Source organism: Bos javanicus, chromosome 22 (assembly GCF_032452875.1).
Source record: "Bos javanicus breed banteng chromosome 22, ARS-OSU_banteng_1.0, whole genome shotgun sequence".
In the NCBI taxonomy this organism is placed as follows: domain Eukaryota; kingdom Metazoa; phylum Chordata; class Mammalia; order Artiodactyla; family Bovidae; genus Bos; species Bos javanicus.
This window is the reverse complement of record NC_083889.1, coordinates 35,032,918-35,052,851: the sequence shown is the minus strand read 5'-3', so window position 1 is coordinate 35,052,851 and position 19,934 is coordinate 35,032,918. Positions and strand designations below refer to the sequence as shown.

The following is a 19,934-nucleotide window of genomic DNA, read 5'->3' as shown; positions in this document are numbered from 1 at the left end:
CTGCATGCCACCTGCCAAAGCAAAGGGCAGGACACGGAGCTGACTGGCCACTGAGCCACTGAGGAGGCACACACTTCATTCTCAGGAGATACAGGAGCTGGACGAGGACTAACACATCTAGGGTTCCATTCTTGCTCACCAGGAATCAGGCTCTGGTTCAGCTCATTCAGTCTTCATGACAACCCGAGAGGTGGACCCTGTTACTGTTCCCATTTCACAGAAGGGGGTGATGAGGTGTAGGAAGGCTAACTAGCAGGAAGCAGTCAGTGGGACTGAGCCCAACACGACTCCTCATGCCACCCTCCTACCTGCGTGTGGAGCCGCCTTGTTAACAGAAATGGGGCAAACGACCCTGGGGAAGTAGGCTTCTCTGGACAGGACCCTGTGCCTCCCCATCTTCCCAGCATCCATCAGGGCAACCCCTGATCCTGTGATTCCTAAGGAGGCAGGACCTGACTAAACATGGAGGAAATGCACATTCTGCCACTACCCCACCGTCCCTCTCACACTCATACACACACACACCCCCCAGACCCTCAAGCCACAGTACATCAGCACACAGTTGCTGCAGGGCCTCGCCAGACCTTTCTATTTATGTTCAAGATGACGAGTGCAGGCCCTAAATAGGAGTGTCAAAAGCAGTTCTTCCATCCTCAGGCAGTCAGTATCACAAGACAGAACTGGGTATTTTTCAGGGAGCAGAAGAGACTTGCACACCCCCTGCTCCACCCTCCAGAGAGGGTGCACTGTGGCTCTGGGGTCCCCCAGCTAACAGCCCGCAAGTCCAGCTGCCCTCTGGCTCCGGGCCACGCTGCTCTCTGGAGACAGCCCGTGGCTACGAGGACAGGGACGGGCCTGTGGTTGCTGGGGTGCTCCTGAGACTCCCCGCCTCTGTTGGCTACTGCCAGCTGTCCAAGGGCTTGCCTGCCAGCACCCCAGCAGCTCTGCAGCTCCAGCCGCGGAGGAAGCTGCTTCAGCACTTGGCTGTGGCCTCTAAGCTGAGACCCTCCCGCCTCCAGAGAGTGACACCACTGATGGGTCTTTACAAATAAAGCCGGGCCTGCTTCCTGCCCCATCTGGAAGACGTCTGATCTCCCGATCATATGATTTAGTATATCTCTTACCACGCAATTTCCCAAGCCTTCAGCATGCGACCTGACTGCACTCTGGGAGGGTGGAGGATGTGCATGGGCGGGATTAAGGAGTCGGCTTCTAAAACAGTCCTCCTTACCCACACTAGGGGTCAAGACTCACTACATCAGAGTGGCACTGGCCTCAGCGCCTCACCCCCTCTGGGCTCCCACTCTTGCTCTGTTCCTTTCATGAAACCACAAGCTGCAATTTTCTCCTATGCTTCAGGTTTTAAAATATGTATCATCATGAACCACAATGTCAAATGTAAACTAAAGATTTTTTAGAAAAAACATAGGAGAAATCTGTATTTTGGGATCTCAAGCTAGACCAACTTTTCAGATTTAATACTACAAGCACAATTCATAAACTAAAAAATTGACACACTATAATTCTACCAGAATTGAAAATACTTGCTCCGGGAAAGATCCTGTTAAAGATGAAAAGGCAAACTACAGACTAGGAGAAAATATTTTCAAACAACACATCCAACAAAGAGCTATTATCTAGAATATATAAAAGACTCTCAAAACTCAATGGCAAAAAACCCCAAACAATCCAATTAGAAAATGGGCAAAAGAAATGAACAGATATTACTCAAAAAAGAATACACAGATGGCAAATAAATACATGAGATGATGTGCAGCATCATCAGCCATTAGGGAAATGTAAATTAAAACCACCAGGAAATATCAATACATACCTTGCGAATGGCTAAAATAAAAAATACTCTCAATGTCAAATGCTAGCCATGCTGTGGAGAACCAACTCGTTCACTGCTGGCAGGAATGTAAGACAGTGTAGCCATGCTGAAAAAGTTTGGCACTTCCTTAAAAAATCTAAACATACAAGTATCATACAATGCAGCAAATATCCCCTAGGGCATTTCTCCCATAGAACGGAAATTTATGCTCACACAAAAATGCTCAAAGCCACTTTATTCTTATTAGGCCAAATCTGCAAACACCCCAGATGTCCCTCAGAAGGTGCACAGCTAAGCCAAGTACAGTCCCTTCACACTGCTGATACTACTCAGCAGTAATAAGGAACCAGCTACTGATATACACCGCAACAAGCTAGATGCACCTCCAGAGAATTATACTGATTGGAAAAAAAAGCCAATCCCCAAAGGTGAGATGTTGTATGAAGCTATTTATATCTGTTCAGTTCAGTCGCTCAGTCGTGTCCAACTCTTTGCGACTCCTTCGACTGCAGCACACCAGGCTTCCCTGTCCATCACCAACTCCCGGAGCCTACTTAAACTCATGTCCATTGAGTCGGTGATGCCATCCAACCATCTCATTCTCTGTTGTCCCCTTCTCCTCCTGCCTTCAATCTTTCCCAGCATCAGGGTCTTTTCCCATGAGTCAGTTCTTTGCATCAGGTGGCCAAAGTATTGGAGTTTCAGCTTCAGCATCAGTCCTTCCAATGAATACTCAGGACTGATTTCCTCTAGGATGGACTGGTTGGATCTTCTTGCAGTCCAAGGGACTCTCAACAGTTTTCTCCAACACCACAGTTCAAAAGCATCAATTCTCAGCGCTCAGCTTTCTTTATAGTTCAACTCTCAAATCCATACACGACTACTGGAAAAACCATAGCTTTGACTAGACGGACCTTTGTTGGCAAAGTAATGTCTCTGCTTTTTAATATGCTATGTAGGTTGGTCATAGCTTTTCTTCCAAGGAGCAAGTGTCTTTTAATCTCATGGCTGCAGTCACCATCTGCAGTGATTTTTGAGCCCCCCAAAATAAAGTCTGTCACTGTTTCCATTGCTTCCCTATCTACTTATATCACATTCCTTAAATGAAAAATTATATACATGGAGAACAGATTAGAGATTGCCAAAGGTATGGGGCAGGAAAAAGTTGATGTGGGTATAAAAAGACAGCACAACACACCTTGTGGGGATGGAAATGTTCTTTATCTTGGCTGTATTGAAGTCAATATCTTGTATGTATGAACTTCTGCAAGCAGTGGTCACTGGGGGGAACTGTGTTAAGGGCATACAAGGATCTTTCAACGTTATTTTTTACAATAGCATGAGAATCCACAATGAACTCAAAATAAAAAGATTAATTTAAACATCAAAAAACATGGCAAAATGAGAAACTTTGCCATGGAGGAATCAGAAACTCTGGTGAAATTCATGGTGGAATCAAGACAGCCAACCTGCTACCTCATTTGGTTTCCAGCCGAAATCTATCCACTATGACTCAGTTCCAAGGGCCAAGCACCCAATACTGCCAGACTCTGGGAAATTTTCGATACCTAGGGATAAGCTTTATACAAATTGTTTAATTACTTTCCACTGATTAGGAAGGAACTGTGGGGTGGGGGGATGGGATAGTTTGGACTCAGTGAGAAATGTGTAGCTGACAAAGGTGGCTGGGAAGAACACTGCCTTCTGTCTGGTGTATCAGGAGTTACAGCTCAGTTCAGTGTCTTGTAATTGGGCCAAGATCCAGCACTTTGTGGCCAAGCAGGACGGCCTGCTGGGAGTTGACTAAGATGGTGGTGGACACAGGTCAGGCCTGCCCTGCCAGACACAAGGTTCTCAGAACACCATCCCCGGAACACCAGCCTAAAAGGCTCTGGAAGGGCTGCATATATTCCTCCCTTGTCAGTCCTGGCAGATTCCCAAAGCAGGTCCAGGAAAGGTACCCTCTCATTCTGCTCAATTCTGCATTTGCTAAACTTTTGTGACTGCAAGACCACCTTCTTCATGAAGCAACTCTTAGAATAAGGGCTCATTTCGTGTGGGAGATACCACACTGCACCCCCTCATTATTAAAGGCTCTACATATCCTGGGGTAAAGGAGGCTGCTGACCTTTAGCTCTGGGTTTCCTGAACTTCCTGACTGCTGCTGCTGCTAAGTCGCTTCAGTCGTGTCTGACTCTGTGCGACCCCAGAAACAGCAGCCCACCAGGCTGCCCCGTCCCTGGGATTCTCCAGGCAAGAACACTGGACTGGGCTGCCATTTCCTTCTCCAATGCATGAAAGTGAAAAGTGGAAGTGAAGTCACCCAGTTGTGTCCGACTCCTAGCGACTGCATGGACTGCAGCCTACCAGGCTCCTCCATCCATGGGATTTGCCAGGCAAGAGTACTGGAGTGGGGTGCCAATGCCTTCTCCGGAACCTCCTGACTACAGAGTAGTAACTGGGTCAGGATGGATGCACTGAGGGGTCTGCAGGGATTCTCCGCCTTCACTGTGACAGAACCTTTTCCCTAATCATCATTTGACCCTCACGGGTGAGTGGAGACCAGGACAGCCCTTCTCCTGACACACCCTCCAGGGTAAGGGTAATTTCATGTCTAAACAACCGAGGTTTTCAAAGCTACTACTAGAAAAGAGGAGGATAAGTATTCACACATAGACAATGGGACCCCTGGGCCCATACACCTCCCCAAAGCCATGCTGATTTTTACAGGGTAATTTCAACTATTTTCCCTCCTATAACATTTGCTCAGATTTTCAAGAAATCAATGAAAACGCATCCTCTTTCCTAGCTGAAAAGACCAGGCCTTCTAGGAAGTCCCCAAAGACCATTTCTGTTATTACTTGTCCCAAATGTGTCCCTTCACCTGGACGATAAATTTCTAAAACTCACCAATATCTGCCCTAAGCTTCATACTCAGTTATTCTTGGACTAAACCATTCATTTAGTCCTTAGTTTATTTATGCAGTCAAGTGTGTATGGGGTGCTTATAAGTGCAGCTGCTGTAAGAAAAAGGTAAACTTGATCGCAGTATAGCCGACCCCCTTCTCCCTGGAGTCGAGGAGTCAGAGAAAGACGGAGGTGATGGATGCATCAACATACGGGGACACAGTGCTGTTGGGGGGAGGCTGAGGCTTGGTCACCAGACCAAGGTGACAACATGAATGAGGCCTGGAAGCAGAGCCCTGGGGTGTGAGGGCTCCCACCATGATCAATGTGATGTAAAGTTCGAGGCGGGAAGTGGTGAGAAGCCAGGAAGAAAAGGAACTGGGGCCAACTCTGAAAGAGCGGAGAATTTACCCCACAGGTGATGGTGAAGCCACAAAGGGTCCATCCTTCATTTCCTCATCAAACACTGACTGGGGGGCCACCGACAGGCAGGCACCCCACTGGGTGGTAGGTGTGACGTGCAGCGTGATGAAGAATGGGGAGAAAGAGAAAGGCCAAACCCTGACCCCACTGGAGCCTAGGCGATGAGGACCCCTTCAGAGCTGGGGAGCGTGTCTCAGGTTTGGTGGTGACCAGGAAGCATGTGAACCCTGTACCATCTCAGCAGCTTCTTAACAGGGGTATGCAGTTGGCCCACGAGACAGAACTCAAGCATCTGAGCCTCTGTGAGGAACCCAGGGTTCCACAGCTAGTGGGTCACCCACATCAGAAGTTCTCTAGTTTGCTTCAGAGAATACACAGCCCAGGTGCCACCTGGGGCCTGTGGGAGAGGAAGAAACCATGCATATCCTTAACCCTGGCTAAGTGTGGCTGGTATGGAACCAGGACCTTTCTCACAGCTGAGGGAACAAAGACCGAAAAGGAAACGCAGCTTGTGAAAGGCCCTGTAGCGGTGTCTCGGGAAGAGGCAGGGCTGGAAGCTGAGCAGGAGGCCACGCTCATTGGAGATGTGCTTCTGCCCGTTCCCACTATGCTGGGAATGGCTTGCATTCTGAATTCAAGAGGTAGGAAGTGCCTTGTTGGGTGACAGCCTGACAAAAGGACAGAAAGGGGGGTTTTCCTGACAGCAGAAGAGTCGCCCCAACAGCCCACGTCCAGTTGGAGGTGAACAGACACTGGCAACAGCAGTCTCTGCTCAAATGCCCATAAAGGAGCAGCCGCAGGAGGGGCAGGCAGGGTCTCTGTCAACGTGCTGTGTGTCTTCTCTTCTCCACCGTGACCATGGGGCCACCGAGAGAGGGACAGTACGGACTGTGGCGGCACCAGGAAATGGCTCTGATGGTACCCATGAAGCACAGCACTTTGTTTTCTGAATCCATCTCCTGGGACAATTTCCTGAGCCTTCCAGGAGCTGGGATTCTTTTTCAGGGAACAGGGGAAAGTGAAGACAAGCGTGAGACTCTTACTTGGAACCACATAATTGCTGGAGCATCCCCAAATCAGGGCTCTTGTTAACACACACTAGAGAACGAGGGGGAGGGGGAAGAGCCTCGAGTGGTGAAAGGGTTTATCGTAGCTGTCGGCAAGGCCAGGAGGAGGGGGTCCCCTGGAAGGGCCAGTCCTCACGCTGTCTCTTAAAACCAAACAACAATTATGGGGCAGAAAAACTTCACCCTGCACGCTGATAACCACTGCTTTTCCATATGCAAAGAAGAATGACACTTGGAGAAAATGTCACATTCCCAACAAGTCCAAGGGAAACTTCCCCTCTTATTTCCAAAATTCTAGTTACTCTCTGTGACCTGTTGAAGGGGCCAATTCCAAACACAACCCTCACAGAATACCAATGAATAATTATCCACAGTGAATGTCAGGACCAGAAATTTGCTGTATTACAGTACAGCTTTTCGGTGGAATCGGAGGAACATTCACTGCCTATATCTTATGTTTACGTATTATTTTTTTTCCCCCCAATTAAGAGTACAGTCCAGTGACTTCCCTGGGTGGTCCAGTGGTTAAGAGCTCAAGGTCCAACGCAGAAGGTGCAGGTTTGATCCCTTATCGGGAGCTTAGATGCGTATTGTGTGGCCAAAAAACATTAAACACAAAACAGAAGCAATACTGTAACAAACTCAATAAAGATTTTAAAATGGTCCACATTAAAAAAAAATTAAAGTCTTACTTTCAGAATTATAAAGAAAAAGATTTATAAAGTCTGATGTAAGTTTTGCCTATTGTTTTATTATAAAGAGATTTCCCGCCCCCCACTGACACCACTATCGTAATGGGGCTTCTCTGATTTATAAGCAGAATCCAAATGAGAGATGGGTCATCTGGCTTTCAGGAGGTAAAAATAAATAAACAAATAATTCAGATTAAGTGGCAAACCCACAGTCAAGTTCTGTGATCCCCATGAGCTGGTCCTGCCTCACCAGGCCAACCAGGCTGTCCCACACACCACAAGGCCAAAGCATCTCCTACTCATTTTAAAGGGCTAACCTTGTAGTAGAAACTGTTAGTTGCTGAGTCGTGTCTGACTCTCTGCTACTCCATGCACTGTAGGCTCCTCTGTCCATGGAATTCTCTAGGCAAAAACATTGCAATGGGTTGCCATTTCCTTCTCTAGGGGATCTTCCTGACCCAGGGATCAAATCTGGGTCTCCTGCATTTCAGGCTGATTCTTTACAATCTAAGTCACCAGGGAAGCCCAACTTTGCAGTATCTTTCCATTGAATCAGTGGTGAAAGAGGTAACTAAAACCTCTAACAGGGACTCCAGAACCATAAGTACTAAATTAAAAGACAGCCTTCTTATTTATTTTTCCACCAACTGGAAAGAAAAAGAAAAAAAGGAAAAAGAAGGTGTGAAGGTGAGGAAGGCAGGGGAGCCTACAGATTTTAAGTGACAGGCATCAGGGGGAGAGAGAGACAAAACCCTTCACTTGCAATTAGCCAGCTGTGACTCATTAATTTTACCTGCACGTGGAAAGGACCTGGAAAGGAACTTTAAAAAAAACCCCAAACACTAACAAACCCCCAGCCCCGAAGTCCCAAGGTTTTCCTTTAACCTGCCCTGGGATGCAGCCTGGGCATCCAGGCTTGTTCAAGTTCCTGCGGTCTTCCTACTGTGCAGTGCAGGATGCGAGACGCTGTGGGGGACGCCTGCACAGCTCTACTGCTGCTGCACCTCTGCCTGGTGATGAGAAAAGAGAAGGGAAACCAACTCTCCCGGCGCATGCAACGGTTCCCACGGCAGGAATTAATATAGGAGAAAGCTAATCATCACATACATATATACACACACACACACACGCACACAAGGATGGAGGTTAACAAGCCACAGCGGGGAACGGCAAGTAGAGTCTGTTTTCAGGGAAGTGACGAGCCTCTGCCTCTGCTTCTAACACCAACCTCCTGGCTTGGTGTGGAGAACACCAACCTCCTTTGGCACACGGACACCAAAGCAAGGCCAGCTCCGTCCACGCCTTCCGTCTGACGCACCTCCGCTAGACATCAGAGCCTGCGCTGAGACACGTAGTGTTTAGTGAGTCCCCACGGCTCGGTGTACTGGCAGGCATCATCGCATGAGTGAGCAAACCACGGCTCAGAGGTGATGGACACAGCGCTCTCTAAACCCGGCTCCACAAGGCCCTCGTGACACGGGAGGCGCCGTGAGGTGAGGACCCTTGGCACCTCCCTCTCCCCAGACTCCTAGGGAAGGAGCCCGTTCTTTACAAACTGATTCCAGCAGCCTGCCTCTCACAGCCCTCCCCACTGAAGAGAAGCTTCTTTGCCCCCAAAGAGACTACAGCCATGCAGCCGAGCAGAGACCAGTGGCCCCCAGAGAGGGCACTCCGGGAGTGCCACCTGGCTGCGCCCTGCAGCCCTGCCACCCAGGGCACAGATTTCCTGCTCCTGTTGAAGGGGTGGGGAGAAAGAACCACACGTTGGCACCTTTATCTCAGCTGTTTGCGTCTGAAAGGCTTCCAGGAAGTGAGGAACTGTGGAGGAATTTGCCTTGAAGTGATGTGTCGGAGAGCAGAGGGCCACTGTCTGAGGAGCTGCTGGCACAACTGAACAGGCCTGGGGGCTGCAGAGGCCTGACAGCAGGGCGAGTCCCCCGCCTGCGCCCTAACAGGACGGGCTCAGAGCAGCTCAGACGCCAGACTCTGAGGGCGACTTGGGGTGAAGGGCCAGTCAGGCTGATCTTCAGGAGGACTTCCTGTCACTCTGCATCTGTTGATGAAAATCATACTGAGGGTGTCTCAGTGTTCAGAGGCGGGAATACGACCTGAAGAGACATCCCCTTCATGGGGCACAGCCTCTCATCCACACCCGAGAGCCACATCGGAGCCTTGTGGCTACAGACCAGAGAAATTCCCCTCCTAACACAATTTGAAATGTCAGCACATGAAATGACAAGACCCCCCCAGGTTCCGAGACCACACATTTCTCCCTACAGAGTGAGCACAAAGCCCAGAGGTGCACAGAAATGAGATCAAGACTCACCTCTGCCACTTTCTGTGTGACCTCAGGCAAACGTCTTGCCCTCTCTGTGCTTCAGGCCTGTCATCTGTAAAAAGTGCTTAACAACAGACCCTGTGCCTCCTAGGCCTGCAGGGGCAACACAATGAGATGAGGCCTGGGCACAGACACACAGCAATGCCTGCCGGTATCTGTGACTACACAGAGACTGTCACAGTTTTCTGTCTCAAGAGGCTGAACCATCATGAGTCTGGGGATGCTCTGAGCATTTCTGAACTACAAAACCGGACAGTTTCGTACGACTCAGCTTAAATACACTGGGTAAACTGGCCCGTCTTCGAAACCCCTGCCTTTGAACAGGCAGGGGGAGTCTAATATTCCGTCCGCATGGCCCAACAATGACAGGCCTCGTGAAGGAAGGCCCGGCATAAATGCAAACACATTTCTTCCACTTGGGCTGTAAAAGCTGAAAATGGCTCCCAGGTGTGAGCCGACACAATCGGCCCAGTCTGCTTTGCAAGGTCACCATGGGGGTCAAAGTCGAGCCGGCCATTTTCGGATTAGGTGCACACGCTGGCAAGCCTTCCCCGGGGTAAGTGGATTACAGAAGCCACCTGCAGGAAGTGGGCGCGGGGGAGGAGGGGGAGGAAACAGGCCGGCTGGAAGGAGGCTGTGGACATGGGCGGGGGCCAGCTCCTCTCACACGGGAGATTGTGCAACGGACCACGCAGCTCCCCGTCCCTTCCCGGTGCTGCCGGGTCAGCAACCACTTCCCTCCAAGACCATCCACACTGCACCCGCACTCCATTCCCACTGGATCTGGGACTCTATTTAAAGCTTACATGGTCATCAGAGAAAATGAGACCGCAAGGAGGGAGGAAAGAGCCAGACACACCATGAAGGCCAACTCTGGCCAACAGACCCTAAGCTACTGAGTTCCCAAAAAAAGGCAGTGTCTTCTGTGACCAAGTTCCTACTCCATGGGCTCGCCCCTTCCTCCGTTCCCCAGACCCCACAGCTGGAGTTTGCTTCACTTTCTCAGCAAATGATATGCAGATGGACCGCTCATCCGGCTGCCTCGCCACCCCCACTCTCAGAGAGAGAGAGAGAGAAAAAAAAAAAAGTAAAGAAAAAAGAAGGAAAACGACAAGTCAGGGCTGTGTGTCATTTGGCAGGCTTGCCTCAGAGGCCTCGACGGCTCCTTTCCCAGTGAAAGGCTCCCAGAGACTCCGGGCGAGAGGCGATCCACACTACAGAATCCAGGGGAAGCTTATAGGACAGAGAGCTGCTTTGTCAACTGGGTGTTTAACTTTCTGTTTTGAGGCCCACTGGTCATGGGCCTCTGCCTGCTGACAGAAGAAAGAGTGGGGAGCGGGGAGCAAACTCCCCTTAACATGAAACCATCCATGTCTTATGAACACTTCTCCCATTGCTCCTCCAAGTGGCCAGCGTGCTGGCTGAGCACTGTGCTGCCCCATCCTGAGGCCCATAACCAACGTTCCCATACAGGGGCCAAGAAAGGGGATCCACAGAAGGTCACCGCATCTGGGAATCTTCCTTGTCTTGTAGCCCATCAGTGACGGTGGTGGGAAGCCCCTGAGACACTCCCCAGGCCTTGACTGTGTATGGCAACTGCCGGTTTACTCATCTTTCTCTGCAGCAAGACTGAGTCCCTTGAGGGCAGGAGCTCCAGTGTGCAGCCCTGGGCTCCACGTGGGGCACACGCTGGCACCCCTCTCCTCGGCCTTGCACATGGAACCTGGGCCCTGACATTCACTTCCTCCGCTTTCCTTTCAGTTCTTGTACCCGCTGACAGCCTGGACGACAGCCTCCCTGGGGCAGAAGGCCGGGAAAACAAGAGTCGAGGACTGGGGTCACAGACAACTTGGGAGTGGACAACTCGGGTGGGAGGAAGGTGTGGGCCCCACGTTCTGATCCCCCATCAGGGCCGACAGCACTGCTGTGCTTGTCTTTCAGGTGTTCCTTTTAACTTCCGCCTGGCACAGAGCAGCACCACTCAAGTCTTAGTCGAGGGCAAAGTTTCATCTGATAACAGTGACTGATAATCTGCAGAAAGGTAAGCGGTACTAACAGCAGCTCCCGGCCCGGGCCCTCCTGCCCAGGGACGCAGGCTATAAGGAGGGCTGCAACACTCTTCACTGAGGTGGTAGGTAGGAGCAGGTCTCCTGCCAGGAGAGGGTGCTTGCTGAGCGGCTCCCTGCCTCCCAGGAACTTGTGAAGGTCTGATGGGGAGACCTGTGTGATCACCGTCAACAGGCAGAGCTGTGCTGCCCACGCCTGCTTGCTGTCCACTGCTCTTAGCACTTTCCTCAGAAATAAATACCTTGCCCCACCGTCCCAAATAAATGCCCGTGCCCACACTGGTGACATGGGGAATTTGTCTAAATAATTTACTGCCCTCCAAAAGCTGAGCAGCTTGGTTAGTAAGGAGTCTCCCACCTCCACCCATCACTAAAGATGCTCAGGTAGTGGTTCTCCAAAGAAGGACAGGGGTTGCCAGACCAGCAGCATCAGCATCACCCAGGACTTTGTGAGTAGAGCAAATTCTGTAATCACACCGCACCCACACCTGCCGTACCAGAAACTGTGGCTGGGACCCAGCCATCCTATGGTCCAGTGAGCCTTCTAGGCGATTCTGGTAAATGGTCCAGTTTGAGAACCACACAGGTGACGGTGAAGCCACAGTCTCCCAAGGTAATGGGTGTGACATTTTATCCAGAGCAAAGAATTTGTTCACGTGCACCCAGAGAACTCTGGACAAGAAAGGCAGAAGGTTAGCGCGTCTCTGAAGACACAGAAGAGGAACCGAAGCCCCGCTTTACGTATACTTTCCTGTTGTGCTGTCTTCTGATGAGGGCACTGGCTTCCCTTCAGCACCTGGGATCTGAACGGGACATTCACACCTGACTTACAGCCTTTCAAACCGGGGCTTCGCTGGTGGCTCAGATGGTAAAGAATCTGCCTCAACTGGGGAGAACTGGGTCCAATCCCTGGGTTAGGAAGATCCCCTGGACGAGGGGCAAGGCAACCCACTCCAGTATTCTTGTCTGCAGAATCCCCATGGACAGAGGAACCTGGAGGGCTACAGTCCACGGGGGCACAATCAAACATAACTGAGGGACTAAGCACAATGTTCAGTTTCTCCCTAAAGCATTTCAGTCACTACTAACCCCATGATCCTGATGACAGTGCATCCAAAAACCCACAGCAAATACGATGCCAAGAACCCACAGGGGGTTCTTTTACTCCAATGCCCTAGCTGACTGGCCTTCCTTCACCAGCAAGGTTAAACGAGGTTATTATTGCAGGACATGGTTCAGAAGCAGAAATAGGGGGAGAAAATTGCCCATTTTCTCTTAAACTTGGTTCAGTCCACTCTTAATCTGATGATTCATGGATGGTCCAGCAAGTTCCCCCAGAGGAAGGATGGGTAAGCCTCCACCTTGGGGAGAATTCTGATGTCCGCCTTACACAAACATGCACTCCCCACAGGTCCACCTCTGTAACACGATGTAAAGAGCTCCACCATCCAAGGTTACCAGTCAACTTTTTAAGACAAGCTATGATTTCACACTTGAGGGAAAAACATCACGATAAAAAAGATTTCAGCATCAACTATTATGTCTACAAATGATGACCTTCTTCCAGGTGAAGCAACAGAGAGAAAGTTTCAAGGGCAGCAGAGTAAAGGAAAGGCAAGAGGCCTGAACCCAAGCTACACCCACACACGGCTTTAGCAATGCCCAGAAACTATTTATTACTTAGTAAAACTTCACCTGATTACTAACAGTCTCCGCTCAGGTCCCAAAGCCTAGCCGAATTTTCTGAAGAGGAGTCCGGGGCTCCTTTCTCCCTGGCTTCTGGGCTGGGCCCTCAGAGACATGGATTCCAGCACCGGGAAGCAGCCCAGGTCCTCATCGCTTTGTGTTAAGGCTCTCGCTTTTCAATTACTCTTTAATGTGACCTCATCTGCCCATGAATGAGCCTGCAAAGAAGACTGATCCAGCCCCTTCTTCTAGAGGGTTTGCTAGGCAGAGGGAGAGTTAAATATCACCACTGATTTTACATCCATAGCAGACCTGGCCCAGAAGAGTTCGCGCCATCCTTCCCAGCCTTGGGGTGCCTCAGCCCCACCCAGCGCTCCTTCCATCTAACTGGCTCCAAGTGGGGTCACAGACAGGACAGCAGGTTTTGTCCCTTCCAGGTTTTATTCTCTGTAACTAACAATAAAGTAATGCTAAATGCTCCATGCCTTTAATCAGTTTTTCTTCAGTTAAGAGGTCACGGCAAAATACAGAACTGCGCAGTTCATTCTGCTTCTGATATTTTTATTTAAATGATTCAATTCTAAGTCTTCCAGGTACATTTGCGAACAGGAGAGAAAAATACTTTACTCAAAAGAAGAAAATAAAAGATGAGTTTTCAGGAAGCTGAGAGGGTGGGGATAGGGGAGGTGATTGCTTAAGGAGTAGGGGTATTATTTCGGGGTGATGACAACGTTCTGAAATTAGATTGTGGTGAGGGGGGTGTTGTGTTTGAGGACGTACACCTGAAATTTGTTTAATACAGTGTTTTATGTTAGTTTTCTCTCAATTAAAAAAAAAAGCTTTCATAAAAGTTTATTTCCCCCAGATTTGAAGTAAAAGATCAATATTTTGCTGTGTTTTCAAATGCAACAAAGACCTAAGGATTTTAACAGCACAATTACAAAGTCACAGGTAACAGTGTTTGAGGAGTCTTAGCCTAGATCGCCTACCTGATCGAGGCCAAAGGAGGGGGAGAGGAAGCCACGAAACCTGGGTAAGGGGCAGGGTCCAAAGCACACCACCAAGAGGAAAAGAAGTTACGTGGACAAAGCCGAGGGCCACGTGGCTAACACCCTACAGCCAAAACACACAAAACAAAGCTGCTGGGCTTTACAACTAAAGTTGGTTTTACAGCAAGCATTTTACTCCTAGGGCTGAAGGGAAAAAAAAAAAATACCACACAGAACCATTTCCACTGGAACCAATCTCCTGAATGATACAAGTGCAGTAATACCACAGGAAAAGCAGAAATTTTTCTTCCCCAGAAATGTCACTTATGCATCACATGAAATTACTATTGCTGTGGGAATTGTAACTTGAGTTTCCTGGACTTCAAATTAGAAAGAAAGAAAGAACTCAAACGTGAAAATCTACCAGCAGAGTCTGCCCCCACTGAACAAAAGTCTGTTTCTTTTTCTGAGAAGCATTTCATGAAATCTAGCTCCCTCACTCCAACCCAATCCTATTAAAAGCTTTCCTTGAGTTTAATGCTTTTTGGTTATTAAGGACAAATGGCTTTGTCCTTATCTGCAGAACACAATACAAATAAAAATCTGCTCTTTGACAAATACATTAATTGAATTAGATTCCTTTAATCAGAAATTGTTAACCAACTGAAATTTTCCTGAAGGATTCCAGTTCCCAAAACTCTAGAAAACTCTGTCCTGAGGCCCTAATAGTAAAGCCAGGCTTGAAACAAACCCTTTTCCCCACACAGTCCTCCCAAGTGTGACCTCAGCGAAGCAGGGTGCTGGTATGTGGGTGATGAGAGCTCTGTCATGTGAGCAAGGGACCAGGGTTACTGACACAGACTCAGGAGACAAGAAACCAACACAGAGATGAAGAGCTGACCTGGACAGGCAGACAAAATCCAGAGGCAAAAGCCCCCAGTCACCGGCGTCTGAACTGACACCACAAAGCTGCTGCCTGTCCTAAAAGACATACGGCAGCAAGAGCAGCCGTGGGACAGCAGGTTCGGTATTTCTCTTGTGACATTATTGCCTCGACTCTCAGTTTCCTGGTCATGGAAGGGATATAAAAGCTGCAAGTGTACTTTTGTGAGTATTTCAACCCCTTCATCCACCAGATGAGGAAAAAGCACCTTGTCCCTGCTCACAGTATCATCAGAGATACAGCTGGTTATTTGCCTGGTCCCCCTCTTTCCCCTGACCCACCTGCCTACAGCCTTGTCCCCAGAAAGTGGTCCCAGCTCCTCAGCCATGTGGTCCCTTGGCAAGTTCTGATTATTTATCTCCTCCTGCCCAGGAAGGGGAGAATCTGGAGACTATAAGGGCTACCAAGGTGAATGCTGATTAAGCTAACTGACCTATCACGTCCGCAGACAATACGTCAGGAACCTCCTACGTGTGATGGCATTGTGTCTTTCCCAGGTCACTCTGGGCTCCAACTGCAGGCGCACAGAGGTTCCTACTACATGTTTGTTGAATACGTGACACCTTTTACTGCTTTCTTCTGAAAAACCACAAACACACCAGCACAACTTGCCCTTCAAAGCCTGAATGGTGGACTCCCCTGGTGGTTCAGTGGTAAAGAATCCACCTGCCAATGCAGGAGACATGGGTTCAATTCCTGATCTGGGAAGATCCCACGTACCGTGGAACAGCTAAGCAAGCCCATGCGCCAGTACTCCAGAGCCTAGGAGCTGCAACTACCGAAGCACGCGCGCCCTAGAGCCCGCGCTCCACAGCAAGAAAAGCCCCCAGTGAGAAGCCCGCGCACCGCAACTAGAGAGTAGTCCTCGATTACTGCAACAGAAGAAAAGACTCGGCAGGGACCAAGACCCAGCACAGCTACCGAAGCACGCGCGCCCTAGAGCCCGCGCTCCACAGCGAGAGAAGCCCCCAGTGAGAAGCCCGTGCACTGCAACTAGAGAGTAGTCCTCGATTACTGCAACGGAAGAAAAGACTCGGCAGCGACCAAGAAGACCCAGTACAGCCGTAAATAAATAAAAAAAATAAACCTTAAAAAAAAACAAACAAAAAAAACCCCCAGCCTGAACTGTTGGAATAATCAACAGTGGATGGATGGATGGATGGATGGATGGATGGATGGAGATGCAAGGTGTTTTCCCTTAGAAGTCAGGATGAGAATGTCACATATATCTGCTGTCCGCTCTCCCCTGCTCTTTGCTCAACTCACTTAGGAAATACAGGAATGCATGAAGGAAGACAGCAAATTTATCTATAATTCTGCTACTGTGATGTCATGCTGCTAGCCTGACTCTCAGGCAGTAAATCCACGAGTCTAAGATCGGGGAACACAGGCCCTTTAGACAGAAGGAAGGTAAAGACCATTCAGCATCTGTCATTTCAGAGAATTCACTGACCAAGTTACATGGAGCTCAGCTTCAGGCCAAAGGGAGTATCTGCCAATATAAACCTGCATTTTCCAAACTGAATCAGAATTGGGAGGGAGCCTTTTTTTCTTTTTCCTTCCTACTTTACATATTTTAACACTGTCTAATGGAATAGCAGGAACAAGGCCAACCAGCCCCCCTGCTTCAGACACCTGGGCCAAGGAACAGAAATGTATTTTTAGTCAGCAGAGCAAGGAGTGATTCACAGCACCACAGGCCTCAGGGCAAACGGGGGGCCCTGCCCGTCCTGGCACGGGGCGCGCGCGTCACAGTCACCTGCCACACTCCTGCCCCCATGTGGGGGAGAAAGGAGCCATGCACGGGCATGCGTGTTCAGTCTCTGTTCACCGCTCTATTGCGCAACTTACAGGAGCTCAGGCAGCCTCAGTTTCCTGTCTGGTAACATAAAGATGATCTCTGGGGCCTGGGCTTCCCAACCAAGTGAAGAACAAGGGGTGGGGAAGCCGTGCTTCTCAACCTTGAATGAATGGGCCAATGGCCAGGGGGGCCGGTGAAAATGGCTTCTGACCAGCAGGACTGGGATGAGGCCTGGGAGTCTGCATTTCTAACGAGCTCAGTACTGACAGCACACTGCTGGGCCAGGAACAGTCCTTTAAATAGCAAGGCATTAGAAGCATCTTCCGGTGTGCTGCTCTATAAACATACCAGGGATTGACATGTCCTTAACTAGCCTCAGGTACGGATAACTCATTTAACCAGCAATGAAACACCTTCCAGATGCTAGAACACCATGGGCCAAACAGCTGCAACAAGAAAATTAGATCCCTGACTGATCATCTTGGGACAAAGAGCTATATGCATCATTCCAGCACTCCACAGGCACAAGAAGTGACTCGCAGACCCTGTGGTCCTACAGGTGAGATCACGCCAGGGCCCAAGGGGCCAGGTGACAACTAGCCACCAGCCAGCAGCCGCTGCCACCCGTCAAACACCTATTCTGGCTTGTGCAAGACATTAGGAGTTTCCTGCACCTCATGCTCCCCTCGAACTTTGGACTCACTGCCCCTACGTGTACAAACACAAGGGGGAAAAAAAAACAAAAACACACAAGGGGAACAGGAACACATCCTGTAGATGAGGAAAATGAGGTTCAGAGAGATGAAGCCGTCTGTTCAGGACACAGGGCTGGGTCACAATTCTAAGCCCCTGCTCCCCAACCCCACAACACCTGGAAAAGGGTTAAAACCAAGACTTTGTTTCCCAAGGCTGGGCCATCTTCTGAACACAGGCCCTGCAGCCAGGAAAACCCGGAGACCTGTAAGACGCACTAGTTATCGGACAGATGAAGCCTTCTTCCCAAGTCACTCTGCTCGGGTCAGTGTCAGAAAAGATACCTCCAGGTGATCGGATAAGTTATAACACCAGCAAAATCACCATCAAATAAAAATTGGCAGGCCTGGAGTGGAAACAGGAAATTTGGCGTGAAGAGGGAGGTGCTCTGCTGGGGAAGCTGCCAATAAAAGCTGGTCTAGAAAATAGCTGGACTTGTGACTGGTGTATCTGGAAAGACCTCTGGGTGAGTTTCAAACAAGTGAGCACCTCCGTCTGACTGCTGGAGAAGTGGGGTAACTGACGGTACTTAACTCCCCCACAGGGTGCTTCTCGGCCCCAACAATGACATACCCAGGGCATCTCCCTTTCTTCCTCACTGAGGTCCCTTTATTCCCTTTCTCATTTCCACTGCGTTGTCTATAATAGTCGGCAGGTTTTATGCTGTGTTACACTTGACCATGACAAAGAAATCCTTACTTTTATGCTAATATCAGAAGCCTGATGAATTGTTTTTTTTTTTTTTTTTTAAGCCCTGAAAGTGAGCTGAGTCACATTATCAAAGTTACTGCTACAAAGATGAGCCTGCTGTCTCATCACTGATACAGTGTTCTTTAAGTTCAGTTTAGGCACTCAAACTGCCAGCTTATCCATTAAGAACAAGAAATTTAATACCCCTGGGTATTAAAAAGATAATTTCCTGCCAAGCTAGAGATGAGGCAAAACTTTCAGTTTTTAATTCTACACACCCCGAAACAGCAAGCAACACATTTGTCATGATCACTAGAGGTACATGGAGTAAGACCATTTTTTCCAGTGAGCCCAGGAATACGAGTTTCCCTGATACCCAATGTCAGCAACACGATACCACGGCCTCCCCACACAGCCCAGGATCTCCCAAATGGTACCACTTACAGAAAGAGAGAGACTATATGAGATGAGGCACTGCCCAGGGATGGTATGGCTGTCAACTCATTGTTATTGAGGTACCTGTAATGACAACAAGAAGAAATAAATAAGTTAAATCATTAAAATTAGTCGTATGAAATTACAGATATACAAGGACGTCGTAAAAAAATGGCCATGGGCAAACTGCTATGCTGTAACGCTGAATACGAGAATCTAAACGCAAGTTTTTAATAGGAAAGAAGTTATGCCTGGTCATAAATACTACGTACCACACTCATAGTTTAGGAATAAACACACCCAGAACATGTCCCCTGTCCTCTAGGAGCCTCCACTCTAGCTCAGAAATCAAGACTAATAGACAAGGGACTGTGAACACAGGTGGAGATGCACAAAATGAAACATCAGCTCCCCAAGACCATCACTGAGAGCGCTCCTTGGGGGCTGAAGGATCAGAGCCCACTCCAACTGGGATGGTCCTCCTCCCCCAGTTGCTTTATGCATGTCCATGACACGGCTCTGCCCTCACCAAAGGACCACGTGGTTGCACCCAGCGCCACAGATTCATGCCCTCCTGTGGGGGGTTCCTGGTGCTGGAGACACATGAACCAATGACTAGTTCTTGAAGGTTCTTATCTACTTGCAATTCCAGCTTCTCTGAACTCTGATGAAGCCTCCAGACGTGTCTTCCAGGAATATATCCATATACACACATACTTTTTCACGCAGACAATCTGAAAATCTTCTGCAGAACCAGAGATGCTCCCCAAGCTCCCTTCCCACTTGAATATTCTATATCTGTACTTCCATAATTCTCAACTCTTAATGGAAGGGGAAGCCCAAAAGTCAGAACACAGCTCGCCTGGGCCATCCCCAGAGGCTCTGGAATCCAGCTTCCTTACATGGATGTGTATTTCCAAAATGGGGAAGAGACTTCAAAATCAGATTTGCAAAGTGAGCCCTGAAATCCTTAGGGTAGCCAAAGCACGGTGATGAGGCTTTTTGACGGGGGATGGGCTGGAAAGAAATGGTATCTGAGATGCAGAATAAAGGATAATGCTGGTTTATCTTATTCTTGTTTTTTTACACAATATGTCTTACACAGAGCACCCAGTTACGGTTTGAGGACAAGGCCACTGAAATGACAGCTGTATTCATACAAGTTTACAGCGAGTATTTGCTTGAATAGAATAATCTGGTTGTCTGCCATCTTTTATAGAATGAATGGGGAGGGGGAGGAAAAGGCCTTGAATTATCCCATTCGCTTTCTTCAGTGCCAAAGCTGGTTAGAGATGAAGCCTGGCAATTAC

General features: G+C 49.0%; 1 protein-coding gene across 1 annotated transcript in view; it reads right to left on the bottom strand.

Annotated features, from left to right (window-relative positions):
- The window catches only part of LRIG1 (leucine rich repeats and immunoglobulin like domains 1), a 115,030-nt gene that overhangs the window by 46,105 nt on the left and 48,991 nt on the right, over positions 1 to 19,934 (bottom strand). Inside the window, exon 3 of the mRNA XM_061396443.1 lies at positions 18,634 to 18,708. Coding sequence (XP_061252427.1) covers positions 18,634 to 18,708 — 75 coding nt within the window. The remainder of the gene's footprint in view (positions 1 to 18,633; positions 18,709 to 19,934) is intronic.